At 45.4% G+C, this 24,124-nt stretch overlaps 1 protein-coding gene across 42 annotated transcripts in view; it reads left to right on the top strand.

The window, feature by feature from the left end:
• The window catches only part of OBSCN (obscurin, cytoskeletal calmodulin and titin-interacting RhoGEF), a 170,925-nt gene that overhangs the window by 4,275 nt on the left and 142,526 nt on the right, over nucleotides 1-24,124 (top strand). For all 42 annotated transcript variants that reach the window (XM_048951567.1, XM_048951551.1, XM_048951562.1 and 39 more), the window contains exons 2-8: nucleotides 2,536-3,670; nucleotides 9,754-10,023; nucleotides 12,226-12,486; nucleotides 16,055-16,357; nucleotides 17,393-17,659; nucleotides 18,347-18,622; nucleotides 21,513-21,785. In XM_048951567.1, coding sequence (XP_048807524.1) covers nucleotides 2,545-3,670; nucleotides 9,754-10,023; nucleotides 12,226-12,486; nucleotides 16,055-16,357; nucleotides 17,393-17,659; nucleotides 18,347-18,622; nucleotides 21,513-21,785 — 2,776 coding nt within the window. In that variant the 5' untranslated portion in view covers nucleotides 2,536-2,544. The remainder of the gene's footprint in view (nucleotides 1-2,535; nucleotides 3,671-9,753; nucleotides 10,024-12,225; nucleotides 12,487-16,054; nucleotides 16,358-17,392; nucleotides 17,660-18,346; nucleotides 18,623-21,512; nucleotides 21,786-24,124) is intronic.

The raw sequence follows: 24,124 nt of genomic DNA, 5'->3' as shown, positions 1-24,124 counted from the left end.
CATCTTCAATAGTAGCAATGATTCATATGAATACCATCCTGGATTTTTGTGCCCCCACTTTCCCATTCTTCAATTTTAATGTCAGTTTGTGCCTTCCAGCCTCCACCAGAGTAAATGGAATGAAAACTAATTTGCTATTAATGTCATGCCTGATTTGTTGTATACAGATGGTTGGACTAGATGATCTGAATGGTTTTTTCCAACCTCAGTGTGATTCTAGGGAAGTACTTTGTCATATATGCTGAGTGTGAGCCCATCACTGTTTTGACATGAAGAAGAAATGGGAGCAAAACCAAGGCATGGGGAAATGAGCAGCTTCCCCAAGGTCGTGGTGCAGGTGAGCAGCCCAGCCACCTTCCACCCACTCTGCCAGGAGGGGGGAAAACCTGGTGAATCCTCTGCCTGAATTGTGGCTGAAGCAACCAAGCAGGTTTTTGGCTTGTTCTCACTGCTTTCTGCTGGAGGTTGGAGGGGAAAGTGGTAAGGTCATCTGCCATTGGGTGAGAGAGGGGGTGGATGTGTAGCCAGCAGGGAAGCCAGGCTGCCATAGGATTAAGCAGGATATTTCTGTTGTGGTGACTGGTTATTATTTCCTTTGAGTTCCTCCCAGCACAGTGCCTGGTAGCTTCACTGTATGTAGCACTTTGAAGGTGAAAGAGCACAGAGGTGAGAGCTCTGCAGACCCTCTGAATCATTCCTATGGCTCAGGAGGTGCAAGCTGCTAATGCAGAAGTGTCTGGCATTGCACACATGGAGACAGGGAGTGATTAGGGGAGAAACTGTGCTCAGGAGCAGGGCTCTCAGAGAGGCTCAGAGCTGGGGTTTGCTCTCCTTACAGAGCTCTATTCTGGTGTCTAATCCTTTTTCCAGGCACAGTTAGCTGCTGCACTTGGGTTTCTGGTGCCTTTAGCTGTGCTTTGCTCATCCAAGAAGTGCTTGTGCAGAGAGCAGGGCTGCTCCTGAGGGATTAGAAGTAGTTTCACTCCAGCAGAAGGCAAAGAATATCCAGGAGTCGTGAGGGAACAGAGTAAGTTTGTGTGCCATGCAAAGTTCAGGTGACTCAAAACGCTGTGCTCTGCTGTGATGTTCTCCAGCTGCACAGGAACGGATGGGCTCTGTGAACAGTGAGTGCCACGGATTGCTTCTGGCTTTCTCAGCATGCAGGGGCGCCAGAATTGCTGTTAGCTTCAGTTCTGAACACTGCTGCCCCTGGAAGTGCTCAAGAACTGTGGGGATATGACGCTGATGGGCATGTTTTAGTGGACATGGTGGGGATGGGTTAACAGTTGAACTGGATATTGGTGGTCTTTTACAGCCTTAATGATTCTATGATTCTTCTCGGTTGATCTGTGCTGCCAAACAGCTGCTATGCAGCTAACCCTGAAAGCAAAGCACAGAATCACAGGGATTGGAAAGGACCAACCCCCTGCTAAAGCAGTTCCCTCCAGCAGGTTGCACAGGAAAGCATCCAGGTGGGTTTTGAAGGCCTCTAGAGAAGTAGACTCCACCAGCTTTCTGGGCAGCCAGTGCTCTGCCATCCTCAAAGTAAAGAATTTTTGTTTCTGATCTTCATATGGAATTTCCTGTGCTTCAGTTTGTGCCCATTGCCCCTTGACCTGCTGCCAGGCACCACCACCAAAAGCTTGGCCCCATTCACTCGACTCCTGCCCATCAGATATGTATAAGCATTGATGACCTCTCCCCTCACCCTTCTCCAGGCTGAACAGTCTCAGGGCTCTCCTTATTTCCTCGTAATGGAGATGTCCCACATCCCATCATCTCTGTAGCCCTCCACTGCGCTCTCTCTAGAAGCTCCCAGTCTTTCTTGAAGTGAAGGGCTCAGAGCACAGTAAGCAGGTGCTGAGATGTTGTTCCAGCAAGTCCTAAGCAACATAATGCTTTTTTTTAGGAAGCCTGGCATTGGTTTAGATTCCAGTATATGTTACCCATGGTTGTTCCTTCACGTGGGTCTGCGTGGACGTTGTTCAGCGAACAAGACTTAGGATAAAGAGCAGGGGGCTCAAGAGTAGAGATGGTGTGCTTAACATGGGCAGAATTAAAGCAACAGATGCAAGGAAAAGGGAGAAATATTGAAAAGAGACTCAGGGCAATGAAAAGGAAAAAAAGAATAGATGAAAGGAAGATGGGCACAAAGAAGGTATTTTGATAGGTAGACCCATCACTCAGAATTTCATGTCTTTACGACCACAAAACCAGCCCATATGTTATATAGCACTAGCACTGATCATTTTCTTAGTGCCATCGTGCTGCTTCTGTATGAACTGTCTGAAGACTTGTAATTTACCCAGTGACTTCAGTGGGAAAATGGGCTGCTTTCTCAGCAGATTCACATCACTCAGTTTGAACGTAAGAAGTATGCAAGGTCTTCTCACCCCTAATAAAAAGGACAGTGGAAATGTACTCCAATCAGATTGTTTTGGATGACAAATGTCCTGATAACACAAAAGTGCAGCAGTTGTTTGCTTGTACCATCAAATCTGCTTGCTTGTGACATTTTTCTTTCTCATCCTTTAGGTAACCAAGATGGATTACAGCTCATTCAGTGGAGTCCCCCGCTTCCTGACCCGGCCGAAGGCATTTATAGTGTCCGTGGGGAAGGATGCCACACTGAGCTGCCAAATCATTGGAAACCCCATCCCAGTTGTGAGCTGGGAAAAGGACAAACTTCCCATCCGGTCTGGGGGAAGGTTTAAAACCACAGAAGATGGGGACCTCTATCAGCTGACAATCTATGATCTGAGCCTGGAGGACAGCGGCCAATACATCTGCCGTGCCAAGAACACCATCGGGGAAGCTTTCGCAGCTGTTAGCATCAAAGTCGGAGAGGAGACCACGGTCACGGAGTCGGCCCCATATTTCATCCAGAAACCTTCCTCCATCAAAGTAACTTTGGGAGAGGATGCCATGTTCAAATGCAGAGTCCAAGGCAGCCCTCCCCTCTCTGTGAACTGGGAGAAAGATGGCAGACACCTGAGGAACCGGGCTGACGCTGGCCGCTTCCAGATAGAGTCAGCTGGGGAGTCCAATGCTCTCACCATTCAGTGTGCCCGGCTGGGGGACAGTGGCACATACACATGTCGGGCTGAGAATCCCATCGGCTCTGCCAGCGCTTCCGCAGCGCTGGTTGTGGAATCGCAGGGCTCTTCCAACCCGGGCAGCCATTTCGATACCAGCTGTGGCAAAACCTCCTCTTTGTTGTCTCACCTGCAAAAGAGGCGGGAGGAGATCAGGAAGATGGACGTTTCCTACGGGGCTCTCGATGCCACATCGGCCCAGTCTTACTCCAAAACAGAAGGGATGTCTGGCATCGGTTACAGCCTCTCCCGGGATTACGAGCGGGCAGCCGGGCTCACCACCAAAGGCGCTCGCAATGCCATGTTTGGGACGCTGACGCGCACCTGCAGTGTGACGGAAGGGAAGCACGCCAAGCTGAGCTGCTACGTGACTGGGGAGCCTAAGCCGGAGATCGTGTGGAAGAAGGACAACGAGGTCATTGTGGAAGGGCGGAGGCATGTCATCTATGAGGATGATCAGGAGAACTTTGTGCTGAAGATCCTCTACTGCAAGCAAGTGGACAATGGGCTGTACACCTGCACGGCCTCCAACCTGGCAGGGCAGACCTACAGCTCTGTGTTGGTCACTGTCAAAGGTAAGCGCTTCCACCTGCTCCTGCAAGTGGGAAGGTGATGCTTCTAGCTTGGTGTGAAAGTGGGCAAAGCTTCTGCCACCAAACTGCAGGAAGAGAGCATGGGTTGGACATAAAAACCCCTGCAGATTGAAATGGGGTTATAGCACTGCAACAGGTGACCTGGGGAGGGGGAGTCTCATCACTGAAGGCCTTTAGGATGCACCGTAAAAAAGCTTCAGTCAGGAATGGCTGATGTTTCAGGGTGGATATTAAGAAAAACTGCTTCTCCTAATGAGTGGTTGGGCATTGGAACAGGCTGTGTAGGGAGGTGGTGGAGTCACTGTTCCTGGAGGTGTTCAAGAACAGATGTTGCCTTGAGTGGCAAGGATTAGTGGGCATGGTGGTGATGGGTTAATGGTTAGACAAGATGGTCTTAGTAGTCTTATCCAACCTTAATGGTTTTATGTAGAACTGGCATGCTGTGGGCCAGCTGGGATGGACTAGATCTTTATTATAACACCTGGAGAGATGGGAGCTTTAATGTGAGAGATCAACCACCATCTCTGATTCCAGTGAGTGCCAAAGCCCCATCTTCCCCTCCAGGTTTTAATCATATCTGGGTTTAAATTCACCATCAGGCTCAATCACACCACACTCCTGATCTCACCACATGCCATCAAACAGAAGTAGAAGTAGTCCTCCCAGAACTCCACCAACACCAGGATGCCTCTGCTTGCAGCGTTTGGGGGGTGATGGATTTGCCTTCAGAGCATCCCTCAGCACTGCTGCACATCAGATCAAGCTCTTCAGAACATAAACAAATGTGATGCACGTTTTCACAAAGGAAATTGTGTATTTTCAAACTTCTATTTCGCAAGGCTTCAGCAAGCAGTATGAAACCCAGGCAGCACCTATAAATTGATTCTCAGATGTAAAAAAACAAGCTAAAAAACAACAACAACAAAAAAAACCCCTTTTGCATGGGTTGACTCTTTGACTCTTGACTCTTGACATTGACTCTTTGAAATGAAAGCAAAATGTGTCAGAAATTCAAGGAAGTGCCTGCATTCCATACTGGTCTGTAAGACATACGGGCCATTTAGTTTTGTGGCTTTCCTCTTCTGGACATTTCTTCATTCTCACTGTCTTTCCCAGCAGTGACTCACGCCCTGTGTCCATCAGTGACACTCAATCCATGCAGCTCACTGGCACCAGTCCCACTCATTGCCATCCTGTGGAGGTGCTGAGTGGTGTAGAAAGGAGCATTTGGCTCTTCCTAAAGCTGTGATCACTGTATGAGATGGGATTCAAAGGAGAAGACCAAGCCAGGCTCTGGGGTGGCTGCTCTTGTTGAGCGTGGCTCCAGCTCCGTTCCTCATCTAGTGTCTGTCTGGCTCTGAAAAGCACTGCCCCATATTTGTTTGATAATTCCCAAGGGGTGCAGCCTGTTCCAAAGCAGACAAAGTATGCAAAGCAGCAGGCCTGGGAGCAAGCACCATGGCAAAGTGCTATTCATCAATGTCCATTGTCAAGAGATGTGAGTCAGAGGGCTCAAGTGGAAATGTTTGTGGTCTGTTTCTTTGTGATACTATACCATGTAGGGCTTTCTGACCAGGCCAAGGCAACCATGGAAAATCTACTTGTGTTGGTTATAATTAGGCCCTGAATAATGGCTCTCCTTTGTGTCACAAGAAGTCCTCATCCATTCAAAGACAGCTCAGGATGATGTAGCAATGAAGGGAGCTTTTAATTTCATCCTTTATGTGCAACTGATGATGCCATTAGCTCATCTGAGGTCATGTTTTGAGGGATAGATCATCTTGCCCCACAATCCTCTCTTTGCTCAGTTGTGCAGAAGAGGCTGAATGATGTGACTGCATTGGACTGTGTGCAGATAACTGAGTATTTAGGGAGCTTGTGATGCTGCTTCCTCCATGCTTACCCATAGGCACAGATAGATACAGATCCACAGATAGTTGTGGATGCCCCATCCCTGCAGGCATTCAAGGCCAGGCTGGATGTGGCTCTGGGCAGCCTGGGCTGCTGGTTGGAGACCCTGCACACAGCAGGGGGTTGGAACTGGATGAGCATTGAGGTCTTTTTCAACCCAGATGACTCTATGACACCTGGGTAGGAAAGCTTCACGGGTCTAACTGCAATTTGGGCACTCTGGTTCATGTACAACGCATAATTTCAACACGAGAATTTGAATGACAATATTTGTGGGTGTTCAAAATATAGCATGAAGAAAAACTACCTAGGCCAGCATCCTGTCTCCAAAGTATCTCATGGCAGCATAGCAGGCCAAAGGACACAGCCTCTAGCTTGCCTCTTACATGTTTTCAGTCTAGATCCTAAACCCAACACATGTGTAAGCCAGGCCCATGCCTTAAGTATTGAACTGAAAGAAAAAAGTTTGTTTTTTTTTAACTGTTCCTGGATGGGATGTACTGAATTAAATAGAAGTCCTAAGGAAGAGGTTACAATGAAGAGAGTCTCTTTCACAATTAAGGAAAACCAAGAGTTGATTACTCTTAACCAGTGATGTTGGTTTCTCATATCTAGAGCAGGGATAAAATCACAAGCCATGCACTGAAATGTGAGCTGTAAAAGCAGTCAATAAACTTTTCCCAAGGAAAGTTCCCCTCTTTAACAAACCAAAGAGCAGAGATGGTGGGAGATACATGAATGGATTACTTGAATTTCCTGAAGGCTTTGAAGATGTCCCTGAGCCACATGTTAAGTCAATAAGAATAGTGTACAGGTCTCTATCCTTGGGCCTGGACCAAGCAATATTTGAGTAAAGGAATTTGGGGCTGAGTCTCTGAATGCTCAGTAAGTAGTTCAGTAATCAGATACTGGACAGAAAGGTTAAAGGTTGCTTAACCAGCAAGGTCAAGGCTGGAAAAACAGATTGGTGCCAAAGCCACTTCTTTCTGCCTCTGATACAAAATGATGTTGGATGACTGCTGGAGTGATCTGAGATCTGAAAGAGAACGGCAACGTGAGAAATATGGAGGTACAAAGGCAATTTGGGAAGCACTGTAACTAAGGAAAGGAATGAGATAATGGGAGTTTATATACCTTTAGATTGTTCCTTTTTGAAGTATTTTCTGTGTTCTTACTGTCACTGGATCATTTCTGGAAGAAATGCCTCTGGAATAATAAATGGAGAGAACTACAAGAAGGCTGAGTGTAGGCAAGAGGAAGTGCAGGCAGGTGAAAGCCCAGGTTGAGAGGGCCAGTGTACATTGGGAAGGTTAAGGGGACTTTAGCTTCTTTGCAGGCTGCACCTATTCTTAGCAAAATATGTTAGCAGGACCTGTATTTAAAACATAACATCACCTCATTGCCATGCTGGTTGGTAGGGACCAAGCAAGAGCCTATGATGCTGGAGACGTGTTTTCAAGACAAGCAGCCAAATTCATAGCTGCTTTAAGCTCTTGCAGTTCTAACTAACTCCATGAGCTGCTCTTGCTCCATGCTCCCTCAGGGCTCTGCTTTGCTTCTTTCCATTTCACATTTTTCCCAGTAGACTGAATTTCGTAGATCTCATATTTTCCCTTCTATAGAAATGCTTTTATTGCCCTCATACGCTTTAGTGAGCATAGCTGCTTTGGCTAAAAACAGACAGAAAAAAAGTGCAGTAAAAAACTGTGGAGAAATCATCATTTAAAAGAAATTCATACTGACAGTAGAAATGAATTCCAGTGACCTCTCAGGGCACTCTGTGTGAAGGAAATGAGTTGTGCTGGGAGCTGAGATGATGTAAGGACAAAGTAGAACTGGTGCCCAAATTCAGAGCACTGAGCTTGCATGGAAGGAAATGCTTCTAGAGGAAGCTTGGTTTGAAGTTATTGCAAAGACTTTGTTTCATTCTTTTGGTGGCACTTATATCAAACAGATGTGGTTGAGGTGAGAATTATGTTGCACGTGACCTCAGATGAGCACACTTTCTGCTTATCTTCTAAGGATGTTTTTTAGGTATTCTGAACATTTTGGATAATCACAGAATCAAAGAATGACCTGGGTTGCAAAGGAGCACAGTGCTCATCCAGTTCCAACCCCCTGCTGTGTGCAGGTCACCAACCAGCAGCCCAGGCTGCCCAGAGCCACATCCAGCCTGGCCTTGAATGCCTGCAGGGATGGGGCATCCACAGCCTCCTTGGGCAAAAGGAGGAAACCAGCTGCTTGTCAGATGGCTGTATCTTCCATATTGGAATCATACTTAGGAAGACCTTACAATGAGAGTTACCTTGTGGAAGAGTAATAGATGACAAACAGCCATTTAGAACTGGGCAGCTGATATTTATGGAGTCTGACAGATGGAATGTAATGCCAGTATCTGCAGCACCCCTTCCTGAAATGCCTCTGGTAGTTACAGCACAGAATGATTCTGAACTCTGTTGGGTGCTGTAGGGAGGGTTCCAACATTGGAGAATTTGCCCAATCTGATGGGCTGCAGCCCCATATGATGTGAGAGAAGATAATGTAGAGGTCTGTGCTCCACTCATTATCCTGACCAGTGCATGAATGCATTTAGTTATTTTCCTAGTTAATGTAGTTAAGTAGAAAATACACTAAAAGTCCTTCTCATGTAAATATTACCCAAATTAACCTCTTTTGCCTGGTGCATCTTGCTTATGCAAGATGAAGATATGTTCAGGAATTAAAAAGGTGGTGGATTTCAGAGCCTCTCTCACACATCTCCAAAGCAGGAAAAAGCAACGGGCTGGGAAAATAGCAGTCTTTAATTTAATTTGTCAGCTGCTGTCTCCCTGAAGCCTCATTCAGAGCAAAATAAGATGTGTGCATATGTCAAAACAGTGGAAGCAAAGTTGTTTTCAGATGATATCTGTGACCGCTCAGCAGCTGAAAAGAGAGAGGTGTTAATGACATGGCTTAAGTATGGAAACAAGCCTGTGTACTTCTCAGGTGTGCCTTATATTTCCTTCTGGCCCTTGGGCACATCACTCTGCTCTCACAGTCAGCTCCAAGGTGCCTCCTATCTCACACGGCTGCATTGCAACCACTTCTTCAATGCTGGTGTTGTTCTGATAAATGCATTCTTGATGTCATCCTCTTGCTTGGTCCCCTGACAAGAGCATTGCATCCACTTAATTCCCCCTGACCATGTGGGGTGCTTTCAGATGTGAGACACAGGAGTCCAAGCTGCCTTTTGGGTAGAGAGAAAGAGGTAATTAATATGGGGAAAGGGCTGTGCTGCCATAGCTGAAGACTTTGAGGAAAGACTTTGACTTGCCTTGAAATGAGGCACGTTAAGCCAAAAGGCATGTCCTCCTTGCTTAGGTATTGTACAGATTTCCAATGAAATTCCAGCTCCAGAATAACAACCTAAACAGTATTTAGCATCAGTGTCTCCTACTCCTTTCCTAGTGATGGGGCAGGAGGGACAGACAGTGGCTCAGCTGCCAAAAGATGCAGGGACAACTTTTAAACCATGCTCTGTCCAACAGAAAATGCTTCAGGCTGCAAAGTAGGTTTTCATGCTCTATGTGTGTGTTCATGTTCACATATCAGCCCTCCTTTCTCAGAAGTGATTTATGTGTCCCTTCTACTTGCAAGCCATAGCATGCCCAACACAGATCCCAGCATTACAACGTGGAGGGTCCTGGTCATCAGGTCTAGGGTATTTTAGGGCCAAGGTTTGATGTGGCTGATGATCACCAGCTGTCCTGCTCAGCTCAATGCCCCTTTCTCTGTTGTTGGGGTATCAGGGTGATTTCACAGTTCAGTTGTCACAGGAATTAAATGGTATCTACGTTCTGTTTGTAAAATATCTCCCCTCACTGCCATGCAGCTCTTTTCCTGTTTGATCTGTGTTCTTCTTTCTCCCTAAGCCAGAGTGGTGTGATACAGTTGGTGAAGGAAAACAGAGGCAGTTGGCAAGCTTGGGCCCAGTGCAGAGGAGGCTGAAGGGAGGGCTCATGGTGCCCCATAGCCCCCCATGGTGCCCTGCAGCCCCTCATGGCCCTACTGCTTCTCATAGAGTTTGAGTCTTTCTTACTGAGGTGTTTTTTTAATGCCTCTTACACTAAGCTGCCACAAATTCTTGTTTCTCCTTTCTTTTTAATCCCCTGAAGAACCACCAATACCCTTCAAGGAAAAACTGAAGGATCTTGAAGTCTGGGAGAAGGAATCTGCCACCTTCCAGTGTGAAGTGCCTGTTCCCAGTACGGAGACATCTTGGTTCAAGGAGGAAACCAAACTCCGGCAGAGCAAGAAATACAACATAGAAGAAGAGGGCACGTATCGCCGGCTCACGGTCCAGGATGTCACTGCAGATGATGATGCTGTCTATATCTGTGAGATGAAAGAAGGGAGCAGGACCATTGCAGAATTGTCTGTCCAAGGTAAGAAAGAGCATTACTATTTTAGATGGGCCAAGTCTCATCTGTTGAGTGAGAGATGCGCATGTGGGACTCCAGACTTGAGCTTCCAAACAGCATTTGTCTCATACACACAGAGAAGAACAGCAGAACCCCTACCACGTGAGAAGAGAGCAACTTGTCTGTTGGTCCCTGAGTCTCTTGCCAGGGTTTATCTAGGACACAGGGTCACAGAAAGAGAAGAGACTGCGTTGCTGCACAAGTCACATCACATAGCAGAGGCCTATGCTTTAAGTGTTTTTCTGGAAGGCAAAGCCTTTGAGCTATAGCTCAGCAATTTAGACTTTCCTTGACGTGATCCCAAGCAATGGATGTGTCTCCTGGCACCATCTCACACAGGTCTTGTCAGGTGTCTGGTGAACACAATGGTAAATCTTGTCTGAGAGTGGTGCAGATCAGATTGGGAAGTTGACTTGGCAGCTGTTTTATGGTCTGATGCATGATGCAGGCTGTGGTCATCCATATGATGTCAGACTGCAAACCTGAACCATATTTTAGAGCCCTGACATCTGGAGCTGCTTTTTGAAGTTTGAAAGGCTGATCAAATGTAGATATAGGTCTGTGTCCAAGACCTCTGAGTCCAGCGGTTCAGCGCTGAATTTAACGTAAGTGTAGAGTTGAGTACCTCATGGGAGTCTCACAACAATCTGCACATCAGAGACAGTTGGCAGAAGGCAACTTCAGTTCAGAACTCATTTGCTATCTGAGAAAGTACTCAGCTGCACAGCTCCAGGACCTGCAGTTCTTATGTTGATGCTGCTTGCTCTGGTGTCATTGACATGTCTCCTGTAATGCAGACTGGAGACCTACTGGATCACACTTGTCCTGTCTCCTTTGAAACCTGACTTTACTCCATCTGAACACAGAATTCTCCGTTTCATAAATTGGTGCTGTGAGTCACTGTGCAAATTCCTTTCTGCCTAGTTAGCACAGACAGAAGAGTTGACATGAGAGAAGGCAGAAGGGGTAATTTAGTTTGTGGACATTTGAGAGTTCAAACAGACATCCTTTTGTTTTGACTTCTGCTGGGGCTGAACCAGTCAAATGCTTTGAGTGTGTTTGGCCCTACTAGCTGGTATTCGTTTTTACTTGTTTGTGCTATGGTTCTATGACATGTTCCATTCAAAAGAGATTGACTGAGCCAGGTGGAGCTCTCAGGAGGGAAAGGAGACAGAGCCTTCCTGAAGGAGCCCTGTGCTTGGCCAAAGGGAGAAGATTCGAGAGAGCAGGGTGGGGTGGGGATAATGTGAGAGCTTGTCAAAGTGGGCAGCTCAATGGCACTGCATAGGGCAGCACAGGGCAGACACACGGCCAAGCTTCAGAGAGGAAGAGCAGAAAACCAGACTACTGAATGCTCCTGATGAAGTGTGCCTGCTCTGCTTCATGAGACAGTTCAGCACTGCTTCCCATGAAATATCTCTGGATGCTTTGCCTGTTAGAGGGCACTTCTGCCTTGCAGAAACTGTTCTGGGGCTTGAGACAGTCACTCTCTGTTGATAGGGGTGATTTTCTGTTTTTTCTGAACAAACTCTCCTGTGGACAGTCACATTTTGTAACTCTGACATTATTCTATTAATTCATAATCATGGTAGCATGGAAAAGCTACACGTCAGTGAATTGATTCCACGTGAATTTTCATGTTCACATTAAAGAGACGTGATGGCTTTCCATCTTTCCATCTTCTGTTAAGTTAGGTCATTGGTGCACTTGGCAGCTGTGTCATTTCCTGATCATTTGGTGGAAGCAAAATACCAAAGATAGCTGAAGACCTGTCTGGTTTTAAGACTGACCTATTTCAGCAAAGCATTTGTAAGAATTCGCAGCATATGCAGAAATAAAAGCCCTATCACTGTCAAACCTATTCTTGACAAAGCCACATACACTGTGCTTGCCCAACAGGAGACACCGCATGTTAGACTATGATCACGAGAGACTGTAGTCAAATAAAATGGCTTTTCTATTCTTGAAGGGCAAAACGAATCCTTGGGATTATCTGTTGTGTGTAACACAGAGCCCGGGATTTCACTGGGGGATGCATGTGTAGTGTCTACCATGTTTTATTGGGTGACAACTATTGACTAACCTGGCTGTTGTCCGAGTGGTCCACTGTTACCGGACACCTTTCTATCTGCTGTTTGTGAACCACAATTACTTTCCTATTTAAAGGGAACATCATTAAAAAACTTCCACGAAAGACTGCAGTTTCAATTAACGACACAGCCATTTTCTGTGTGGAGCTGGACAATGAGTGCCAGAACATCCGCTGGCTGAAAAACGCAGAAGAGGTGAAACCCAGCGATCGAATCTCCATCACGCGCTCTGGCAAACAGCACACCATGATCATCCGAGAGTGCACGATGGAAGACGCCGGTGAGATCGTCTTCCTGGCTGATGAAAGCAGGACTTCTACCCAATTCACTGTGACCAGTAAGTTTCCCTTGTGTTCAGCCTTGGTGTTGTCTCATAGGGTGGTGAGGCGCTGGCACTGCTGCCCAGGGAAGAGTGGGTGCCCCATTCCTGGAGGCGTTCAGGGCCAGGTTGGATGGATCCCTGAGCAGCCTGATCTTGTGGGTGATAACGTGGAAGGGGATTGGGTCTTTAAGATCCCTTCCAACCTGAACTCACCTATGATTTTCTGATCCCTCAGCGTGCAAACACTCCTGTATTAAAGGTGTTCTTTATAGATACTGCTATGATGAGTTGTGTGGTGGCCAAAGAAAGTGGGAAGTTGGCCTGTCAGAAACGCCAACAACCTGATGTTATGGAGAGATCAAAAGAGCCAGAGAAGACAAGTTCTGGGGAAAGAGCATGGCACAACATCCCAGGGCATTCTCATTCACAAGAGGGTGGTGAGGCACTGGCACAGGTTGCCCAAGGAGGCTGTGGATGCCCCATCCCTGCAGGCATTCAAGGCCGGGCTGGATGTGGCTCTGGGCATCCTGGGCTGCTGGTTGGTGACCTGCACACAGCAGGGGTTGGAGCTGGATGAGCACTGTGCTCCTTTGCAACCCAGGCCATTCTAGGATTCTGTGATTCCATACTGGAACAGATATAAAATGATAATTGTGTAAAACATGGAGTAAAAGATGTGTGATTTGTCCATACCAGGAGGTGATTAGAAAACAATTTGTAAGCTACAAAGCTGCTTGCATTAAAGGAAAAGAAAATAAAAAGACTGCAAGAAAAAGGGAAAATATTTCTTCCTGAAAGTATGACTTCCTTCATTTTGTGGAGACCACGAAACCCTATCCTCTCTCATTCTCCTTTTGACACAACAGCACTGGGAGGACACTGTGCATTGGTGGTAGCTATGCTAGAAGTGTAGAGGCCTTTGGATTGTTTAGCTTTATCTAGGAGCCTGAAACATAGGCAGGGTGAAGGATTCCTTCAGCTGGCAAATCTGATCTGAGCAAGGGTCTCTTGCTAAGCAGCAGCAGGAGCAGTGTAGCAGATAGTGGACCTGAATTTGGGTGAAGCTGGCTGATTTTATGAAGCTATTCACATTTCTTTTGGTGCTGTGCTTCCCAAATGAATGGTTTCTGGCTCTGCTGAGGCACCATTCTGCACGTGAACATCAACTCTACTCACCATCTGGGAAGATTAGTGCTGCCTTTCTCCCACCAGCACCACCAAATTGCAATTGCTCAGTGGTAAAAAAGGAATCCTTAAAGAAAGGTTTGCAACTGTTGTGTTATCTGCACTTGGGGCATTCTGATGCTATTAAACTATATGTATTAATGAGGGGGGGGGGGGGGGGGGGAAAGGTGGACATCTTACTGCTGTGATGGTTCCTAAGTTATTTGGAAAACTGTACCATCCAACCACTCATTCTATTTGATGGAGGTGACAAAGCACAGTTTAATTTCTGACTGCTGTTTAAATTATGAAGCTAGAGCTGGTTCCTGGAGCAGAAAAAGCTCAGAAGCTGTCCTCCTGCAAGCGGGAACCTCTGAGCAAAATATGACATCTCAATTTCTGGTGGTAAGGTCAGGAGATCTGATTCCAGCGTCTGGCTTCTGGCTTCATGCTATGTTAGTGGGACCTTTGGCATCTAACTCTGACCAGCAGCTGCTAACAGTGCACCCCAAAACAGTTGTGTCTATTTATGTAATGAAGGAAAAGTGTATCGCATTGAGATTTCCTATTTTTACACTTTGCATTTTTGATTGGCTGCTGGAAGAATCCTGTACATCGTGTCCACACCATTTTCAATTAGCTGGATGAGTCTTTTGTTGGCAATTTAATACCATTTACTAGGCAGGCAATATTTATATATTATTTGATCAGGCTTCTGCATTTTTATTATGCCTGTTTTGCAGAAGGGTAAACTGAGGCAGAGAACAGCTCAGCTCCTCCAGTCTTTAGTTTTTAATCTAGATTCAGCACACAGGCTCTCTCTACAGTCATGAATACTTAAATATCTTCAACTTGTGGCTCATTACTTCCATTTCAGGCTGCCCAGAGAAGCTGTGGATACCCCATCCTTGGTGTTCAAGGCCAGGTTGGATGGGTGCTGGGCAGCCTGAGCTGGCTGGGGGGCAGCCAGCCCATGGCAGGGGGTTGGAGCTGGATGGTCTTTAAGGGTCCTTCCAGCCCATAGAATCTGTGATTCTATGATTTCAAGCATGTCCTTTAAGATGGGATGTGTTCTCCCGAATGTGCTGTTCTCCATAGGATTAAAATTGGAGTCTGGATGGCTGACTTAAACCAGACACCAAACTTTCTGATGGCCAAAATTAAACGAAATCAATCCTTTACTGTGTCAGTAGTCTGTAACTAGAGTGCATCAGGCAATTTCCAGCCTCCTGCCTGTATCAGTGGCTGCATATAGTGAATAAGTCTGATGGGATTTTAACCTCTAAAATGTTCAAAAGCAACCAGAGGGTGAATGTATTCAATATGCAAATACCTGCAGGAATAAACTTGTCATACATGACCTCAGGTGCCAGAATGGCCACATGTCTTTGGCTGCAGGATCCCATGGCGAGGACGTGTCTTTGTGTCATTTCCTTTTCAACTGTATTCCTCAGCCCCCAAACTTGGCTCTGCATAAATTGTTAAAACATGTCTTTCCTGACAGAGATCCCTGATGACAGCCATCACTCTTGGGAGACAAAGTTTACAAAATGCCTTCTGTGTGGGAGTGGCACAGAATTCAAAGGCAGAACAGGGGAGAGATTCCCAGAAGAAAGGGGCTGTGGAGAACAGCCAAGCTCATGGACCAAGCAATTGAGTCCATGGAGGAACAGACTCCAAAACCACTGCACTGCTTATTCATATCTATCATTTACCTATAAAATGTTTAGCTGGTCTGTGCTTAAAACTGTTAAGAAGCCAGACTAAAACATTTCCACGCTTCTGGAACAGGTTCTTGAGGAGAAATGTAGACCGTAGGCTCCTGGTAGAGGAGTGGATTTACACTGCCTCTCAGGATGCCATGTCTGTGTGTAGAGATAGCAAAATATCCCTGTGCTTTTCCTTACGTAGTGGACAGGTGGATGAAGAGCAAAATCCCTTATAAATATATATTTTTAAAGCCTGGATTCACACCACAATCTCTAATGATGATTTTAACCACTTTCTGAGTGCAAATAACAAACAGTATCAGCTTGCTTTATCCAGGAACTGTACAGGAAGTGAGATGGGTCTGTATCTAGCACTGAAAGCTTCAGCCTATGAATTGTTCGTAGTAAACTCTGAAAGGATCTTCTATCTTTTCTTTTGCTTTGCAATGCAAAGGTTTTGCAGAGATTTATTAACTCAGGATAATGTTTAAGACCATTGTAAGCTCTAGTTTTTCTCAGTCAGATACAGTGGGTTTCTCACTGCTTTTCACCTTTGGAGCCTCCCATCCCTGGAGGTATTTAAGAGACATGGGGACACAGTTAATGGTGGGACTCAGTAGGTCGTGCTGAAAGTTGAGTTTGATGATCTGGAAGGTCTTTTCCAACCCAAATGACTTTATGATAAAATTTCTGTACATATTTCTGTTCAGTTCCCAGAAAGCCTCCCACTCAGCCCCCAGTTGACCCCGTGGTGAAAAATAAAACAGAAACCTCAGTGACGCTGGCATGGTCCCCTCCGAAGATGCACCGCCCCATTCCAATCGATGGCTACGTTGTGGAACGCAAGAAACTGACGGGCTTTACCTGGGTGAGGTGCCACGAGTCTCACGTCCCTGTCCCAGAGTTCACGGTGAGCAATCTGTCCGAAGAGGCTGATTATCAGTTCCGAGTGTCTGCAGTCAATGCGCATGGACAGAGCCCGTATCTGGAATTCCCAGGGAGCATGCACCTTGGTAAGCACAAAAACCCCCACAGAAATGGATCAGTGTGTGCTGAGCAGCTGTGTTGGGTCCCTGAAGACATTTCCATTGGCTTTAAGGAAAGCAGTGCGTTAACGCACCAAAGTCTTTCATTCTTTCCTAGTTCTCCTGTCTCGTTTCAGCCTCCACCTACTGCTAAAGTGATGCAAGTTATGTTTCTGTGACAGAGCTGTGAATATCCTTATGTTACCTCCTCCCCCTTATGTATCCTCACATGTGCAAGAGGCAGAGCTTTCTGTAACAGGTCTTAAGCATATAAGTGCTTCTTCCAGTACTCATGCAAAGGGAGAAGTAGAAATGTACTCATGATTTAATCTTCCATCCATAAATCTGCATTCATAAATTACATCTAAAGAGTGTTCATGTGATGATCATGATGCCATGAAAACCAGGTTCCAGTTGGTTTCTCCTTCATCTCAGAGCAACTAGAAGAAATGCAGCATTACCCTTTATTTGTTGGGTGCCAACGTGCCACAGAATCACTGTGTGCCATGGGGTTGTTTCTTCCTTTGATTCATTGCACTGAACAGTCTCTGCTTAGACTCTGGTCATTTCTGTTATTGTGTCATTCTTTTCCCTTGCTGCCTGAATATGCTTGTGCTTCCCTGGAATATCCAGAAGCAATTAGTGGGTGGGGTAGACTGCTGAGGATCTTTCTGAAATATAAGAGCAATACGTCTCACTAAAACAATGTAACACACTTGCTAGGCAGCCTGGGTGGCTTGAGATGCTTAGCAGGTCTGTTACGCCTTGAAACATCTTAGTTAACGTATACCTGTTGTTCTATCTCTGCAGAAAACAGGAGTTACTCTTGTGCCACAGGTCAGTTAACTGCAGCTGTAGAAACCAAATCCCATTCATCAATCATGCGCTGTATTCAGTACATGCAAAACATGTGCAGGATTTTCTTCTCATGTCTCATTTAGTCTAAGAACTTTGTTCTTAGGAAGACCTGTTCTGCTGCATGGCCTTTTGATCTCAGACATACAAGCTGTTCTTCTTCCTCAGAACCAGTCCTGGCTGTGAAATCTCCCCTAACAACTGGTGAAGCTGTATCTGGAGGGGATGCCATGTTTACTATTGACCTTACGACAACATGTTCTGGAACTTGGTACCTCAATGGCAAAGTCTTACAGGAAAGTGAAACCTGTATCATCAAGAGAACCCAAACTACTCACAGTCTAATCATAAAGAACGTCACCAAGAGCGATGATGGAGCAGAAGTGAAATTTGTTGCCAAAAATGTTGATGTCAGCACCAAGATGAGAGTGAGAGGTATTTACTGTGATTGAATGATCAAGCATCTTTCAGTCAAGGCACAGTTGCTGTGATCTGATGGTTAGGACTGGGGCTGCAGGCATTCACTTTCTGTACCAAATATCTGAAACCGCATCACATGGACTAATGTGGGTCCTGGTAATGGCCTAAACATGATAGCACTGAGTTTAGAGTAAGCCAATCTACCCAGCTGGGTTGCTGAACTAGAGAGCTTCGTGCCATCTGTTGAATGTCTGCAGTCCACAGCCACTGGTCAGTGCATTCAGTCACCAGCTCTACCACTGCATCACCTTAGAGCAGTACTTTCAGCTCCAGGTTCAGCCAGCCCTTCTGATTGCACTGGGTTCATTTAGAAGTAGAGCAGAAATCATGACAATGATATCTCTATCAATCAGCTTTGCATGACAAAAGATAACGAATAAAAGTTCATTATGGGAGGACCTGTTTGTCTTTGGGTGAAGACCTCTGCAGAAGCACGTTTAGAGCATTATTAATCAGTAGAACGAGATGTATTTTTTCTTAGGGAATATGGCAAGAAGACCAAATTAAACATCTTGAATTGCTTAGTATTGACACAATAAGAGTGCAGGAACAGAACATATTGCTTCTTCAAAGATCTTGCAGCAAGCATTGATCATGTTGGCCTGATATAAATCAAAATAACGAGGCCTTTGCTCCTGACAGGTGCTGCAGTGAGATTTACCAATAAGAGCAAAGATGTAGAAAAGATCTCTGCTCGGTTGCGTGAGGAAGCCAAACTTCAGGCTGAGCTTTCAGACACAGACGCTACTGTGAAGTGGATGAAGGATGGGAAGGAGCTCAAAGCCAATGAAAAACATGAGCTGCAGATTGTGGGGAAGAAACGCGTCCTGAAAATTCACAACGTCGCAATGGAGGATGCTGGAACTTATCAGTGCATCTGTGAGGGGGATAAAATGCTCTATCAGCTTTCAGTGAAAGGTATGTGATGGTCTGGGCTGTCTTCTTCCTGCTCAAAGCCAACAGACCGCATTCACTTGACTCCCTGACAGTGCAGCTGCTTTCAGACAGCGTCTGGAGTGTTTTCAGTGGTTATTTTGACTTGACCTGGCAAATCCACTTTGTAGAGCCACCTGATTTCTGTATTTTGTCCTGTGATTTGTCCCTAAGATACAGAAGGAATCAAGGGAAAGATAGGAAAAAGAGCATCCTAGCCCTCCTGCTCCTCCCTCAGGGTGGCCAGAGGAGATGATGTAAATAGTTTTTTTGTAGCAGTGATCCAAACTGTGGACCATAGCTGTGAGGAGTTACTGGGGTGTTTACAGAATCACAGAATTGTAGGGGTTGGAAGGGACCTCCAGAGATCATGGAGTCCATCCCCCCTGCCAAAGCAGGTTCCCTACAGCAGATCACACAAGTCAGCATCCAGGCAGGTCTTGAACATCTCCAGAGAAGGAGACTCCACCACCTCCCTGGGCAGCCTGTTCCAGTGTTCCAGGTTACCTAGCTGTCATTCCATGGTGGTTTTTTCTTACACAGATGTAGTGAGAAACTTAACTTTTCCACTCTCTGCAGATTACATGAATACAAATGCACCTTCTTTCCAGCAAAGCTTGCCTTTTTTGTTGCTGTTGTTTTTTACACTGAGTATGTATGAGGCTCTTCATCACATTCTCCTGGCTTGTCACCCTTGTTGATCCATGCAGAAACAACAATGCCCTAGAGTAGTGTATGCACTTTGGCACTGGAAAGCTTACTTAATTGGTTATTCTCAAAGAACAGATTCCAAAGAGGCATGGAGACAGCTCCAAACAGAACTGAAAAATGGGACTAAATTTATGGAGAGCAGAACTTTCTGCCAACACTTGTCAGCTAGTCTTAATTTTGCTTTTCTTCTCTCTGTCTGTCGTGTTAGCATAATATTTCACACTGGCAGCTCTGCCCCTAGAATTAATTGAATTAGCTGATGGACGTTTCCATGTGCCTTGCACTGTAATGTGACTATCAAATGAGTAATCAGTGCTGTTATTTTAAAATCTCTGCTGGCAAGCTGCAAGACAAGCAACTGCTGTTGGTAGCTTGGTTACTGCAGAATCAGCTTTCATACATCTCATATATAGGGGAGGGACCCTTAAGGGTCAGCTAGTCCAAATCCCCTGCAATGAACAGGGACACCACAGCTCCATCTGCCCTGTCCAACCTGCCTTTGTCCATCCCCAGGCTCACAAATCTCATATCCATGCCACGCTCTCCCAGTATTTCACCATGCAGCACCACTGCCTGTGTCTTCTGTTCTTGTAAATCAGAGCTAGCTGGTAAATCATCTGATGTGAGGATCAGCTGTGTCTATCACATGGGCATCACGTGGCTGCTGGGAGGCTCTGTTGAGCTGCAGCCAGAGGTGTGTCACCCCTGGGCCTCGTGCCCAAAGGAGCCCACAGGAAAGCGTTCTTGCAGTTTGTCATGCACTGCACTGCCACAAGACTTCACATGCCAGACATTCTCTGATATGTGACCTCCTGCATCCAGGCAGGACATCTGAGATGTCCCCTTCAGCCTCCTGTGGCTGCTGTTTCACCCTGGTTTTTCCAAGGAAGGGGAAGGCATGTGAATGAAACTGTTCTCCTGCTCTTCCTCCCAAACCTTTGTGCCACGCTGGTGGAGAAACAGAGATCTCAGCAACATCCATCCTTTGCAGGGAGGTTGGGTACAAGAGGTGTTGTTATCCCATGAAGGAAGGTGGTGGGGTCATCATCCCTGGAGGTGTTCAGGAACTGTGGAGATGTGGCCCTGAGGGATGTGGTCAGTGGGCATTGTGGGGTGGGTTGGGATTGGAATCAAAGGAGGACCCCCATGTGTTTCACCAGGAAGCATTGCTGGTAACAACAGCTTTGGAGCAGATTCGGGTAGGGTCATGCTCAGCTGGTCCAGTCCAGAGGCTGTTCCTCCTTGCTGCAGTATCTGCAGTGAAAATCAGTTTGTGTGGCTGGGCTCACATCCAGCAGTGGTGAGTGGACTACAATTATAAGAGACAGTTTCTGAAAAATGAATTAAATTTGACTGTATTATAGGATGGAGTTAAATGTATTTACAGGATCTTGGGCACCTCAGTGTGCATCAGCAAGCTTTTGAGCTCCTAAAACACGGGCGTTCTGTAAAATGTTGTTGAATTTGTATTACACATGGATGTTCTTGGAACTGCAGAACAAATGCATGCATAATTCAGACTTTGATCTTAGCAGCTTTGACTTCACAGGCTCAACAGACCAACTCAGTTGTGTGCACTGTTTAAAAATGATATGTCAACAAGAAGTTGGAAAACAAACTCCATTACCTAAGGTAAAACAGGACTGTGGCCTTAGGCTTAAACTTCTGGCAAAGATAGTGGTGAGGTTTTGAATATTTGCAGTCAATTATTCCGCTATGTGTTAATAGTTTCATCATCTAACTTCCATGCTCCAGTTAATTTCCAGAAAGGAATTCTGTTTTTCTTTTCAATCCTAAGTGATATCTCCATCTTGATTTGTTTGCCAGGAGGTTACAAAGCAGTAATTGAACATCCTCCATTGCTTTTCTTCCAGTTTGCATATTCCAATTCTTTCCTTGGTTTTCCTATTTCAAATATTTTCTTGAAGCCTAGGACTTCTTTTGGCTCAGTCCCCTGTGTGGTGTTTGTCCTTTGCCTGTTGGAGATAAGATAATTTGGTACATGGTTTATAAAAGCTGCCAGTTTGTTGGCTTCTGAACTGGAATCTAGCAATTAGAACCAAGAATGAACGTGTACATTTGGTCTTATGATAAATGAATACCTCATGTTCACCAATGTCCCTGCAATTATTTACCATCCCTGCGTATCCATATTTTGTTTCAGCACTGGCAAACTTCATAAACAAAGAGAAAACTGGAGGAGTTATCAGGGCTGTTGCTGGAAAACAAGCTGAATTTGTTTCTGAGACCTCAGAAGCCAATGTCATGGTTAAGTGGTACAAAAATGGCAAAGAAATCACAGCCAGTAAGAAATTCACAATGGAAGATAAAGGAAAACTGCATAAGCTGGTGGCTTCGGCTGTGACAAAAGAAGATGAGGGAACATACATCTGCAAAATCGGAGATGACACTCTGAGTTTTGATTTGAAAGTCTCAGGTAAGTTTGTGAGGCAAACGTGGGATCAGAATCCGTGTTAAGCACTTAAGACTTGGTTCATTTTACTTGTCTACTTTTACTTGTCTAACCCTGTGGCTTTCCAGCATTTAGGACAAAGATTGCACAGTACTATTTAAGTGTTCTGACCTTACTGTGGTCCCTATGCAAATCCACAGTATGAGCAAATAACTGAACCATGGTGAGATGAATTCAGGTCAGCCCTTACTCCAGCTGGGGCTGGAGTCACAACTTGACCCCTCACATCTGGCCTTCATTCTTCTAGTTCACGAATTGCCTCAGCACTTGCATTATCTCTGAACCTATGACAGAAGTCCTAAATTCTTAGCATGGGAATCCTGTCTCCTCTTTTGACAAAATAAACTCCATATTTGGAGAGTTCAGGGTCTCCTGCTGTACCCAAAGGACGTTGTGATCTCTGAGGTGTCTCCCTGAGGTGCTGTAAGCACAGCCATTAGCTCATGGCATGTGCCCATCAGCATAAAGTGCATGTAAAGCACTGTCAGGTCAAGCCTGCAGGAGTAATGCTTGTCGCTGACATGTTCCTGTTCAGGGTGGAGCTGGAGGGTAAAATAACACAAGAAATTTTCAGTGAAATTCAATATCTGTGAAATTCAGCTGACTGATTCGCAGAGCCTGGGGGGAAGTTCTATTTTCTGGCTTGTACCTTGAGTCTGCTTTCTATAACCCAGTCCTCAGTCACAAACTGAAACTCTACTGAAAGCCTCTCGTTGAGTAGGCATGTGCTGCAGTGCCATGCTTGTGACCTTTAACAGCACAGCCATGTTACTCTGGTTACAGAGTCATTGAGATTGATAAAGATCCTCTAGTCCAGCTGCCCAGTCATCACCATCGTGATGCTCACCATCTAACTAACCAAAAAACTCAGCAGACCTGATAAAACGAGCACAGCACTGGATTTGGGATCACTGGGGTTTCCTAAGATATTGAAGGATTGCTTGCAGGTTCAGGTATTCACTTTGCACCCCACCTCCAGTTCTATTTGGTTGAGAATCCTACATTTTGCAATGTCACTTTGAGTATAATTCAAAGACCCTGGATTTACCTGTTGAAAAACTGATCTAAAACAAGCCAAGAAGACTCCATTTGAACTGGTTGATGCAGAGCAAAAGATATCCCCAAAGGACAACTTGCACTCTTTGATGAACATTATTGGATGAGAGAGAAGATTTTAAAAGTTCTGGGGCTGTCTTTGAGCATCAAATGCAGAAGAAGCCTGCATGATTCCCTGAGATTGGATGCCTCCTGCTTCGGTGGCCATGTGTGTAGGGATAAGGGAAGCATGGCTGTAACTCCTATCACAAAGCATCACGTGGCTCAGACAGAAAAGCCATCAAGCAGGGTTAATTAAGAGCCCCAAATGGTCACAAGACAGATTACTTTCCTGCCCCTAAGACTATCTGTATGGAATTGATTTATGCTATTAGTTCTCAACAGCCTGACTGTAGAGGGACTGTTCTTCTTTGGTCATCTACTTTTAAAAGAATAGATGGCTCCTAACTGTTACAATTATTAACGAAATATTTGTTCACTGCCATAATGTGCCTGGCACAGCAATTGGCCTTGGTGCTTTCAGTGACTGAAAGCAACAGTTGTTGCTAAAAGAAATGCAATACTAAGCTGGGACTGCCTGTAGCTGACAGCCATCAGTTTGCTCCTCAGGCAGGTTCTGTCTGGATGGAACGAAGGGCATGAAATGCTGATGTGCTCATCAAATGCTGCTTGTTAGCTTAGAGACAGGGTGTTGAATAGGTTTGTTCACGTATTGCAAACACGTTACTTAGCTGCCTTCATTTAGCTTCAGAAAAACGTGCAGAATACAGAAATGATTAAAAAAAAAAAGAAGAAGCTGCACAGCTGCACCCTTTACTTACACAGCTCTGTCATTAATGCCTCAGTGCAGAACCAGCAATCTCATGACACACTGGGATACCTGGGTGCATTATAATAGGATGTCCACCAGCACTGAGAATAAGCACTACTTGAGAAGGATGAAAACAGAATTGCAAAGATTTTCCAGTTCCACTTGTTTGGCAAAACACACTGACTGTTATTTCTATCACAGCAATTCTGCAGCAATTTTACTTATGGAAACAGTCACATTTGGATGCTTAATGTGTTAATACACAGTCATAGAATAGCCCAGCTGGAGTGTACTCCCCTGGATTAACAAGTTCAACTGTGTGTATAAGTGTGCACGTGTATGTAAGATTACCTTATTCATATGTGTCAATGTATAAAGCATTAATCAACAGCCAGCTGCCAAACTGGAGGCCATTCTGTACTAACTCTCTGGATGA

This window comes from Lagopus muta, chromosome 7 (genome assembly GCF_023343835.1).
Source record: "Lagopus muta isolate bLagMut1 chromosome 7, bLagMut1 primary, whole genome shotgun sequence".
Lineage (NCBI taxonomy): Eukaryota > Metazoa > Chordata > Aves > Galliformes > Phasianidae > Lagopus > Lagopus muta.
The sequence above is the reverse complement of the archived record's forward strand: the minus strand, read 5'-3'. Positions and strand labels throughout refer to the sequence as shown.